The following is an 11848-nucleotide window of genomic DNA, read 5'->3' as shown; positions in this document are numbered from 1 at the left end:
GTGTCCCGCTGGACGTTGAAGACCACCACGTGGTCCGGTGGCGTGGCCAGCGTGGCGGCCACCGCCTGGATGAAGAGGCCCAGCAGTGGTGACAGGAAGCGCTGGGGTTACATGTCCTCCAGGCGCAGCGTGATGCTGTGGGTGAGCATCTCATCAGTGATGATGGTCACACGCAGCGCGCACTGGGCCGTCACGCTGTGCACGCCGTCTGTGGAGAGGGACACCAGTCAGGACCCAGTCTGGGGTGGGGGGCCAAGCCATAGACCCGTGCAGGGGTGTGGGGAAGGCCCTGCACAGGAGCCAGGGCTGCAATTCAGCCTGCATATTCCCGCACCACCCACCAAGAAAGCCTCTCCTCTCCAACTGGCATAAGGGTGCTGAGCCAGGCATGTCACCTGTGGGCCAGTCACTCCTTCAGGGCTCAGGGGATGTGATTATCAGAAATTGTCTTTGCACCCTTCCCAAAACTTTCTGTCGCTGATGCAGGGCACACCTCTTAATGTTTGTGCGCCTTTCCCTGCCCAACCATGGCTCGGGCTCCCTTCCCTTAGAGTCTGCGCTGCCCTGCACGGGAACCCGATGTTGTCTTTTTCATACTTTTCTACAGGGCCCAGAGCATCCTGAGTCACAAAAATCCTCCTCCTACCCCCTCAGCCTCTACACCCCAACACCACGATAATCGCAGTCATGGCTGCAGCAGGGAGTTGGGGGGGGTAAACTGGGTCAGTGGGCCACCTAGTCCCCCTCCCACTGAGCCCCACGGCTGCTTGGGTGCAGACCTGCTATCCCCATGGCAACACCCAACACAAAGCATTCTTCCCGCCCAACTCTCTGGGCTGCTGTGGGTAGCCTGGGGGGCCCCACCCCAGGAAGTCCAGCTGAGCCACCTTAACCAGTGACAACATCACCCACTGCCCCATGCTGCAGACAGGGTGAGGGGGTGGAGGGCAAGGGGGGCAGAGATAGAAGGGACTGGGCCACTCTCCACTCTGAGACCCCAGAGCCCCACTGAGTCAGTCTGTTCTCTGCCCCTAGGGCCTGTAGCTACTCCTCACCCACTTGGCTCAAGCATCACACCCAAATGCCTGCCATACCCCCAGGCAACACACTCACTTATAAACAGCTAAGTACTAACACACACCCTAAGCCCAGAAATACCACACACACCTGAATGCACATACACATGGGAATGAATTTTATTTAGCTAAAACATGAAAGCTGGGGACCTGGAGATGGAGGAAATGGCTTTGCAGGATAATAAGGGATAGTCTTATTTTCTTTTCTTTTTTATTTTTTTTAAGAGATAGACTCTCACTCTGTTGCCTCTGCTGGATTGCAGTGGCACGATCATAGCTCACTGTAGCCTTGAACTCCTGGGCTCAAGCAATCCTCCCACCTCAGCCTCCCAAATAGCTGAGACCACAGGTGCTCACAAGTATGCCTGGCTAATTTTTGTGTGTAGAGATGGGGTCTTGCTATGTTGTCCAGGCTGTCTCAACTTCCTGGCCTCAAGTGATCCTCCATGTCAGCCTTCTAGAGCACTGGGATTACAGGCATGAACTACCAGCATATTCACATTTTTATTTGTTACAATGCCTTACACATAGTAGGTGTTCAGAAAACACTGAGATGTGGATGACAATCTATTCAGTCTCCATAAAGAATAAATGGTCTTTAAAACATAGCAGGGGGAGCCGGGCGCAGTGGCTCATGCCTGTAGTCCCAGCACTTTGGGAGGCCGAGGCAGGTAGATCACGAGGTCAGGAGTTTGAGCCCAGACTGACCAACATGGTGAAACCCCGTCTCTACTAAAAACACAAAAATTAGTTGGGCGTGGTGGTGGGTGCCTGTAATCTCAGCTACTTAGGAGATTCCAGCTACTCAGGAGACTGAGGCAGGAGAATTGCTTGAACCCAGGAGGCAGAGGGTGCAGTGAGCCGAGATCGCGCCATTGTACTCCAGCCTGGGTGATAGAGCGAGACTCCGTCCCCAGAAAACAAACAAACAAAAATCACATAGCAGGGGGAGCCCAACTAGACATAAAAAGCGAATGCTTACCCTAGCAGTAATGGGGCAGGAGCCCATGTTTCTGGAGGGGTGTGAGTAGGTGAGGGACATGGGGACAAATTCTTATCTGTATTGTACCTACGTGGGGTGGCTGACTATACCAGGGGTGGCTCAGCTGAAGCCGGGAAGGCTGAAGGCAGACCCCCATCTCAGCCGTGTCCTCGGCCCACTGCCCACCTACCCTCCAGCCTCATCACTTGCTTGTTCTCACCAGCTATCACCAGTAAGCCCGCTTGTCATCACCCACTTCTGTTCCTCCTGCTCTTGTCTCAAAGCTGTTGCACAGGCTGTTCCTTCCCACCTAGACACCAGCCCACAGTCCTCCGAGTCTTCTAACCTGCCCTGAGCTCACCTGCTCCAGGAAGCCTGCCCAGATTTATGTCATCAGGCTCTACTATCCTCTGTTTCAGACCTCCCCGCACGCACTAGGGTGCTCAGCTGGCACAGGGCTCTTGTATACCTGGTACATCTGCCTAATGATTCCTTGACGAGATATTCCCTCCAGGCAGAAAGCAGCCCAAGACTCCACACACAGTGCCCATAACTGATTAAGAGAGGAGAGGGCAACCAAAGCCACGGAGCAGGAGAAACTTTGCCACAACTCAGCCCTGGGAACAAACACTCCTCGCTGTGTCCCCCGCTGCCATCATCTTAGGCCCTGCCTGGGCCCCTCTCCCAGCATGACTCTGTTGCTTCCCATCTGGTTCACCATCTGTGGCCACCTGCCCCCTCTGCTATTGTCCCCATCCCCAACAGTCAACCCACTGCTCTCTCCTTTCTGTGTCGTCCTCCCCTGCCTTGACCTAGGTCACCCCTCGGGTGCAAAGGCAGGGTGGGAACAGGGGTGGGGAGTGCATTGCCTAAGCTGTCTTCCTGAACAGAAAAGAAAGAGCTGGGATGGCCTCTGACCCCAGGAAATGCCACCTGTGCCCCAAGCTTAGCCAGGCACACCTGGAAAAGCGCCAGGTCCTGGTCAGCCTCCCAACCTCTCTTCCCCTGGCAGATGTGCCAGCGGAGGCTGGAGGCCAAGAGGGCTCTGCTGTTCTGGGAGCTGCCCAGACCATGGACAGGAGCTGCTGTGTGTCCGAGCAGAGGACGAAAGAGGTGAGGAGAATTCAGGCTCCAGGAGAGCCATCGGCCCAGGCTGGGACGGCCGCAGCCATAGGGAGGAAGAGAGGGGAGGCACAAACACGGAGACCAAATGGGAAGACAAAGCCCCAGGAAAAGAGCCAGCGGTGGGCAAGTGGGAGAGCAGGAGAGCCACAGGAGCAGGGAGAGGGCACCGGAGAGAGGCAGTGCTACAGGGCAGGGGCGGGAAAGAAAGAAGAGACAAAGAACAAGAGGAGGAAAACAAAGGGGCAGTGGGAGTCAGCTCCCCCTCACCCCGGCCTCCCTGAACTTTGGGGTTGCCGTGGTGCTGCCTCCAAGGGTCAGGGCGGAAGGGAGAGGGTGGGGCCAGAGCTGCCAGGCCAGGAGAAGCCTGAGGATGTTGCCCTGAGCCTTCTCTAGACTGGGGAACCAAGCTCTGGGGCTCTGTCCTGGTGGGAGACCGAAAGCCTAGGGGGGCGCTTCTCTGCCCCCATCACTTAGTGCCTGGCCACACTCACCAAGGGCAGGCTGGGTGTGGAGGACCAGAGGGAGAGGCTCTCCTTCCCACCTCCTTCCCACCTCCTTCCCACCGCCTCAAGTGCCCAGGCACAGCTGAGGACACAGGAGCTCCAGCCTCCCACTTCCTCCTCCTGGAGGGGAAACTGAAGTCTCAGGAGGCTCAGAACCTCAGCCACAGTCCCTGAAAAGCTCCTGGTTCCTGTGGCTACCTTGAGGGGTGGGGCAGGGAGGCATCTGTCCAGCAAGGACCCTGAGTGAGGCCACGCCCTTACTCTCGCATACCCTTCCTTCCCCTTCAGGCCACACTCCCTGGGGTGGGAGTAGGGGCCTGCCAGCCTCTTCTTTTCCTCCCTTCCCTGACGGGTTTGAAGGCTGCCTAGAGGGGGCGTGACCTGACCCACCCCGGGGGTGCAGCTAACAGCATCCCCTCATGAGGGTCTCAGTTGTTCCCAGGCTTGGGGAAGGCACTCAGCAACTTGGGTGTGGTCCTCTCCCTGCTGCTACCTCTGGCTCCCCACAGCTGATAAAAAAAGAGAATACTGTCACCAACCCCGTCCAACTCTCCTCCCCCAGTCCTGCTGTCCAGGGAGTCTGTAGGCTGAGCGCTTGGCCAAGCAGCAGGAATGCCCCAGCCTGGGATCCCGCCAGGCTCCCACGCCCTGGGACTCTGTTCTGTCCTCAGATCAGGTGCCTTGGGGTCTCTGCCCTCAAAGCCCACCAGTCCCCTGGCCTGTCCTGGTCCCTACACTCCATTCCTGGAGCTTGGCCTGGTCACAGCCACCAGGAAAGGAAGGCCTGGCACCCTAAGAACAGAAAGCCTCAGCTTGCCCCCCAGCTTCATTGCAGCCCCTCCTCCAAGCCAGACCCGAACCACAGACTCTGAAAGTGGGGTCTGTTTGAACAGACAATGAGCTCTAGCCTCACTTCCTGTGGGAGCTCTGAAGGGGGAGCCAGGCCAGGCTCTTTCTGCCTGGAGGGAAAAGAATGCGCTAGACAAAGTCCATGTCAGCCGATTCTACAGCTCAGCCAGGAGGCAAAAGGGGCCAGAAGAGGACTGCAGGGTCCTGACCCCTGGGTAGTGGCAGCCCTGTGCTCCCATGGTCCCCATTTCTGCCAAAGTCTGTATGAGACTGCAGGAATATCTTGATGGGGGTGAAGGGGCCCTGGCCTCGCCTCCTCTCCTGCGCCACAGTCCTCTCTACCCTTCCCCCAGCTCTCCTGGTTCCCCAGGCTTCCACGCGCCTTTTTTCACAATTCCTGGCAGCCATAGCCGGGGCAGCCTCACAACACTTCCCCGACCACGTCACAGGCTGGTAGACAGTGGGGGCAGCCAACCGAAGCAGCCCAGCCCAGCCTGGCGGAAGGCGGGGCCTGCATCAGCCGCCTGGATTCCTGGGGCTTCTTCCCAAGCTGGCTCTTGCCCCCTCCCGCTCTGTGCCAGGCACTGGGCAGGGAGGTGGGTCTGTAGCTGCTTCCTGGATCCTGGCCTACCTCCAGTGGCTGCCCAGACCCTCCCCGTGAGCTACCCCCACCCCAGCGCCACCTGGACCCTTCCTTACCTGACACCAGCACGCTCATGATGGCCTCCAGAGGCCGGTTGTTGTCCAGTGCGCGGCTCAGCTTCAGCTCGCCCGTGGAGGCATTGAGCAGGACCAGGCTGAGTTCATTTCCCCGCTCAAAGCTGTAAGTCAGACTATCTGAGATATCAGGGTCATGGGCAGGTACTCGGCCAATGGCACCCCCAGGGAAGCTGCTTGAGCGGTTGGTGACATAGTTGTTGAAAAGGATCTCAAAGTTGCCCAGCACTGGTGGGTTGTCATTGCGGTCAAGGAGGCGGACGTGGACTGTAGCCCGGCTCACCAGAGGAGCTGACGTGGCCTGGATGACCAGGACGTACTCAGGCCGGTCCTCGTAGTCTAAGTCTACCAGGGCTGTCAGCTCCCCAGAGAAGATGTCCAGCTGGAAGACCTCAGGGATGTTGCCCTCCACAATCTGGTACATAATCTGGGCATTAGTGCCTTCATCGGGGTCAGTGGCTGTGACCCGGGCCACGGCCAGCCCAATGGGGCTGTTCTCTTCCACAAACACATCAAACTCATCCTGCTCAAAGACAGGGGGATTGTCATTCACATCCAGCACAGTCACTGTCACTTCCATGGGCGTGCGGGCTGGGGGTATCCCCTTGTCCACTGCATATGCCCGCAAGACATACTGGGCCACGTTCTCTCGATCCAGCCTCCGCAGCGTTCGCACGATGCCTGACGTGGACTCGACAATAAAGTCACCGTCTCCATCGTCGCCTCCTTGGAAAGTGTAGAAGACCCTGCCATTAAGTCCAGAATCACGATCAGTGGCAGAGATCTGCAGGACGCTAGTGAAGGGTGGCACATCCTCATAGACACTGCCCTGGTAGGAGTCGCGCAGGAACTGAGGGGCATTGACATTCACGTCGTTCACCAGGATCTCCAGGTAGGTGGTGTCAGACTTCTGGGGAATGCCGTTGTCCCGAGCAGTAATGGCCAGGGTATAAGACACTTGGTCTTCGTAGTCCAGTTCAGCCTGGGTGGTGACGGCCCCCGTGTCTGCATCGATGCGGAACTGGGGGATGCTGTCCTCCATGAAGTAGGTGATGCGGGCATTCTCACCTGTGTCCTCATCCGTGGCGCTGATCAGCACCACTGTGGTGCCTGCTGGCCGGTCCTCATTAACATTCACTGTATAGTGGGAGCTCTGAAAGACAGGACGGTGGGTGTTGGCGTCGGTGACATTCACCACAATCTGTGCCGTGTCCTGCCATGTGCCATCGGAGGCAGTAACAGCCAACACATACTGCCGCTCAAGTTTGTAGTCCAGTGGCAGGGCAAGGGATACCAGCCCACCACCACTTTGGCTGGTGATGGGAGAAGCGGTTTCAGGTATTGCCACTGGTGATCTGGTAGGTGATGACACTATGAGCATCACGGTCCACAGCTGACACCGTCACCACGCTAGTGCCCACAGCTGCATCCTCATTGAGCTGCAATGTGTCCTCGAGTTGGGTAAAGGTTGGATTGTTGTCATTGACATCCAGGACAGTCACGCTGACGCTGGCCGAAGCAGTGAGTGCTGGAGTGCCATGGTCTCGAGCTTCTACCCCAAAGCTGTAGAAATCAACTTCCTCCCGGTCCAGCTCAGCAGCCACAGAGATCCAGCCTGTGCCATTGTTGATGGTGAAGGGGAAGTCAGGTCCCACCCCAGCAAGGCGGTATTCCAGGCGGGCATTGTCACCAGCATCAGCATCGATAGCCTGGACGTGGAGAACCAGGTAGCCTAAGGGGACGCTCTCCAGGATAGTAGCCTGGAAAGGGGTGCTGACAAAGATGGGGGCATTGTTGATATCCAGGACCTGCACTGTCACCAAGCTAGAGACATTAGAGAGTGGGGGACGGCCACCATCCTGTGCTCACACCCGTAGGGTATACTCCTTGGTGGTCTCATAGTCAAGGGGGCTCACCACATCCAGAGCTCCAGGCTGGGCATCCAGATAAAACTGTCCCCGAGCATTGCCACTCATGATGCTGTAGTGCACCAGGGCATTGCTCCCCTTGTCTTGATCCGAAGCTCTGACTCGGAGTACTGGGGCCCCCGGAGTCACATCCTCCCTCACCTGGACCACACAGCGCTTCTCACTAAACTGGGGGGCATTGTCATTGTCATCCTCCACAGAAAGGAAAACAGCGGCTGTGGTACTCCGAGGACCCGGGTCCCGACCCTGGTCACTTGCCTCTACCGTCAACTGTTAGGATTCTACCTCTTCCCAATCCACAGGGCCACGGGTTTGGATCACCCCAGAGCGAGGGTCGATCTCAAAGACTTCAGAGGGGCTGCCCCCAGGCCCCTCCAGCAGGCGGTACAGAATATTGGCATTGGGAGGGGCATCACCATCCGTGGCTCTGACAGTGAGCACTTCATAGCCAACCTCCAGGTTCTCCCTGAGGCTCTCCTTGTGCTCCTGCTGCTCAAACACAGGGTCATGATCATTGGTGTCAGTAACCAAGATGGTGAGTGTAGCCAGGGCACTTCGTCGGGGCATGCCGTGGTCCTGCGCCGTGACCCTGAAGACGTGGGTGCTCTTGGTCTTACCATCCAGCTCCTCGGCTGTGGTTACTGCACCAGTGATTGGGTTCAGGGAGAAGAACTGGTTGGAGCTGCTATCAAAGAGGGAATCCATGGTGTACTCAAGTCAACCTGCCTCACCCTCGTCTGGGTCGATGGCCCTCAGGGATGCCTGCTGGTTGGTTCTCTAGCAACCAGCAGGGGTATCTGCTGGTTGGTTCTCTGGCACTGTGGCCTGGTAGCTGGGGGGCTGGAACTGGGGGACTGTATTAAATTCCTTTTCCGACGCCCACCCATGGGCTCTTCTGGTGACCCTTCCCCTGCCCTGAGCCCGGGGGACTGTGCCAGCTTGCAGGACTGGCATCTGAGCCGTGGGGCTCTTAAGCACGGGTGCTCCTGGGGCAGTGTGAGCTTGCCCTGTGGCGAAAGGTGGCCTCCAATGCCCAGGAGGCGACAACTCCAGGGGCAGCCTTCAGGAGCTGGTGGTAGGGGAATATGGGCCCCGGATTCTGGACACCAAACCCTCAGGCCATCGTGGTGGGGTACCAGGTGGCCAGTCAGCTCAGTGCCCGCATCCGTGCAGCGGCTGGTGTAGAGCCAGAGGTTCGACGCTGAGGATGGACAGAGCCAGCCCAGAGGGGCACAGGCCCCAGAGCCGCGTCCCCTGGACCCCAAGGAACGACAGGGCCCAACTTGTTCTCCCAATAGTGGCAGCGGCAGCAGCAGCAGCAGCAGCAACAGGGGCGGCGGCGTTGCGAGGGGGGCGCCGGTGGCCGGGCTCCGCATCTCTCCCAGCTCCCGTCCGGCTGCCAGGTCAACAGCGGCGGCGGCTCCTCCTCCGGCTCTTGCCGGCCTCGCCGCGCCTCATGCCCGGGCCAGGGCGCCAGTCCCCCGGGGACCCCCGTGCGCCCCGCGGGGCCTGCGCCTGGATGGCTCGGCGGGGCCCCGCGCTGTGCCCTCCGACGCGCCCGGGCTCCCACCGCCCCCGGAGCCAGACCCACTCCCTGGTCACCCTAAGCACCGCGGGCTGCCGCCGCGCCTCCACCTGTGCTCCGGGCACTCACCACCTGCGCACGCGGGCCCGGCGGCGCCCCTGGCCTTGCCGGGCTCCGGGTTCTCCCGCCTGCGCCTTGTGGAATCCTCCGCCCCTGTGGGATCGCCCACCTGCGCCCGCCTAGCCGCGCGCCCCGACGCTGGCCCGGTCCCGGCGGCCCCCGACGATACCGCGCCGCCCGCTCGCGCCCCGCGTCCCCGCCGCGGCTGCTGCCTGTCGCAGCGGCCCCGGGCCCAGCCCCGCGCTCCCTCGCCTCCCAGGCGGGCTGGCGAGCTCTGCAGAGCCGCGGCGGCGGCGGCGGCAGCTCATTACCATAGACCTGCTTGCGCCGCTGCCGCCTTAAAGCGGCGACGCCGGCCGTGCCGAAGGAGGTGGGCCCCACCCAGCGCACTCCTCTGCGCAGACGCGCCAGGATTCCCTCCAGCAGGACCCTCCATCCCCATTTCCCCAGGCCGGCCTCGCCAGATGGCCGGTGCGAATTAGCGATCGGAAGCCACCCAGCCAATGATAGTCATGGTGGCAGTACCCTAAGTATGCCTCGAGGTTTCCGAAACATTTTAAGGGGTCTCAGAGGCCAAGTTCCCAATTCATGCCAGTCCTAAGAGCCCTCATTGTTGTCCCCTCCCATAGGTCCCGGGTCAGACTGAGTTAAAAGGGCCCTGAGCAACACTACAAAGCCTCCGAAATCCCAGAGAAGCACCCACAATGAGCTACTGAGCCCACTCCCTCCCTACCGTCCCCCCCACCCCACCCCACCAGCGAGGCTGCGGTCTGACCAGCATGCCCCTTGAGGTCCGGTTGCTGGAAGAATGACCCCAGCCTCATGTTGGACACCACTTGGGCTTTTTCAGAGAGGTAAATTAGAAGGGTCAGAGCGGGTGGAAGCCAGGTGGTGTAAACACACTATCACCAGATTCGGAGGCCGGCTGCGGTGGAGCCTAGCTTTAACACAGGCTTCCTGGATCGGAGACAAAGGCCTTGCACTGCCCCCTGAGGTCCTGTCTAGAGAGTCGGCCTCTCACCCCCTCCTGCCTCCCTGTCCCTGTCCTGCAGCTACCCCCTCTTTCTGCCACAGTTTTGTGACCAGCGAGGAGGCCCTACCCGGTACCCGGGCTCCAGACCCTCTTCATGGCAGCTTCACTTGAGAGGGTGTGCGGGATTCCAGGGGACCTTGGAGAGGACCAGACATGAAGCTGGACCACGGAGAATCAGGCAGGAGCCGAGAATGCGACCCAGAAAAGGCTTCCCTACATCCTGGAGCAGCCAGGGGCCCAGTCAGATGGTAGAGAGCTGGCCTGGGGGGAGGCCCTGGCCTGGGTCCCAGCCTCCAACCCCACAGCTGTGTGACCTTGCTCAAATTCTGTGCCTCAGTGTCCCTTTTTGTAAAAAGAGGGGATTGAATAGGGTGAATGGTTCTCGAATGTGTTTTAGCAGTAGAATCCTTTTCTTCAAAATAAACCTGAAGTGGAAGGCCACAATATAGAACAGACGAGTAGTGCTGCTGGGTTGAAGTGAGGGGGTCAGGGCCTTGCCCCTCTTTACCACTCCCCCAACCAAGAAATCCCTGGGCTGCTCTGTGGAACTTGAGGGTCTGGAGGAACCCATCTGAAAAGTACTGGATCAGGTGCTCCCTTCTACCACTGCCCCCTGGTCACAGTGGTGCCACTCTCACTGGGTCACAGCAGAGGATTTCCAGCCCCAGGCCCAAGGAATGTCTGTGTGACCACACAGTGAGGCCAAGGATGAGAAATCAGCGCTTCTCTTTTTCCCTGGGGAAATAGGAAAGGAGATGGGCCTGGAGTACAGCAAGAAAGATTAAGGTTAGACTGTGCTGGCAGGATGGAGAGAAGTAGGTAGCAGGGGGACCCGTGGCTCAAGGAAATGCCCTCCCTTTGACCAAACAGGAGCTTTCTTCCTCTGAGCAAGGCCAAGGGCAGCTCTGGAGATGGAGGCGTGGGTTACACAGCCTCCACAGGGCTCTGCCTCTCCAGACTTCCTCAGACTCTGGGGTTTGGGAAGGATCTAGGGGCTGCGTGGGCATTTTGTTCTTCACCTAATAGCCATGTGGTGCAGGGAATGCTTGGAAATTATACCATCTGTTAATTATCCTTTGAATTGGGGTTGGGTAATGAGACTCTCATTTCTGGTAAAGGCCCAGGCCAACCCGTGGAGACGCTGCAGGTCTCCATTCATCTCTCTCCCTGTGTTGCTAAAATAAGCTTTCTGGGTGGGAGGAAAGAGTAGCCCTGGCTCTGGATCATGGAATGTGGTTCTGGAGCCTCGCACCTTGAGGCAGGGTTGCCAGGGAAGGCATGAGCACAGGAGACCCCTCCAGGTGGCTGGCCTTTCCACCCAAGGGCGGATAGGTTGGGGGATCCAAGGAATGCTTCCCCTCATCCCCAGGCATGTTTGGCAAATAGTCCTTAATCCTCCCCAGTCCTCCCCCCAGGGGCACAGGACAGAGCTCTCTCCCATGACTTCCTCAGATACTCAGATACTTCCAACTCCCAAAAGCAGGAGGGAATTTCCAAGTTTCATATGCTTCACTGAGAGTCTCAAATGAGGGAGGGGCTGCCCTGGTGGAGGCCTCCCTGATCCCCAGGGAAGGGCTGCCTGTGTCATGGAGCTTTCCAGTTGTAAGGAAGCTATGGACCTCCCTCCTATGTGTAAGGGACATTTAGGCTTCCTTTCTGCGTAGCTTCTAGGTGCTATCAAGGGGCAGCAAGGGCTCGGGGTCTGTTAAAAGAGAATTTGTTGCTCTTCTAGTCCAAACCTCCCACTTCACAGTGGAGGCTCTGGGAAGGAAGGAGACCTGCTTGGCTGGCCTTGGGGCTATCCTTAACTCCGATGGGATTCCTGACTCAGCTTGCTTCCTGAGGGCCCCCTGGATAAGGCACAGGGGTCGCATGGGTGAAGTGCTCCAGAAGCAAATGAGACAGAAAAGGCCAAAGGAATTCAGAGGAGAGAGTGGTGAGGGTGGAGGAAATCCTAGAGGAGACAGGACTTGGGCTGCATCTTAAAGAA

General features: G+C 58.7%; 1 protein-coding gene across 1 annotated transcript in view; it reads right to left on the bottom strand.

Annotated features, from left to right (window-relative positions):
• The window catches only part of CELSR2 (cadherin EGF LAG seven-pass G-type receptor 2), a 13799-nt gene extending 4670 nt beyond the window's left edge, over window positions 1-9129 (bottom strand). Inside the window, 4 exon segments of the mRNA XM_031935636.1 lie at window positions 1-208; window positions 5235-6573; window positions 6575-8043; window positions 8046-9129. Of these exon segments, the coding sequence (XP_031791496.1) occupies window positions 1-208; window positions 5235-6573; window positions 6575-8043; window positions 8046-8556 (3527 nt within the window). The 5' untranslated portion in view covers window positions 8557-9129.
• Window positions 9130-11848: the final 2719 nt, after the last annotated feature.

The sequence above is a fragment of the Piliocolobus tephrosceles genome, chromosome 1 (genome assembly GCF_002776525.5).
Source record: "Piliocolobus tephrosceles isolate RC106 chromosome 1, ASM277652v3, whole genome shotgun sequence".
NCBI lineage: Eukaryota > Metazoa > Chordata > Mammalia > Primates > Cercopithecidae > Piliocolobus > Piliocolobus tephrosceles.
The sequence above is the reverse complement of the archived record's forward strand: the minus strand, read 5'-3'. Positions and strand labels throughout refer to the sequence as shown.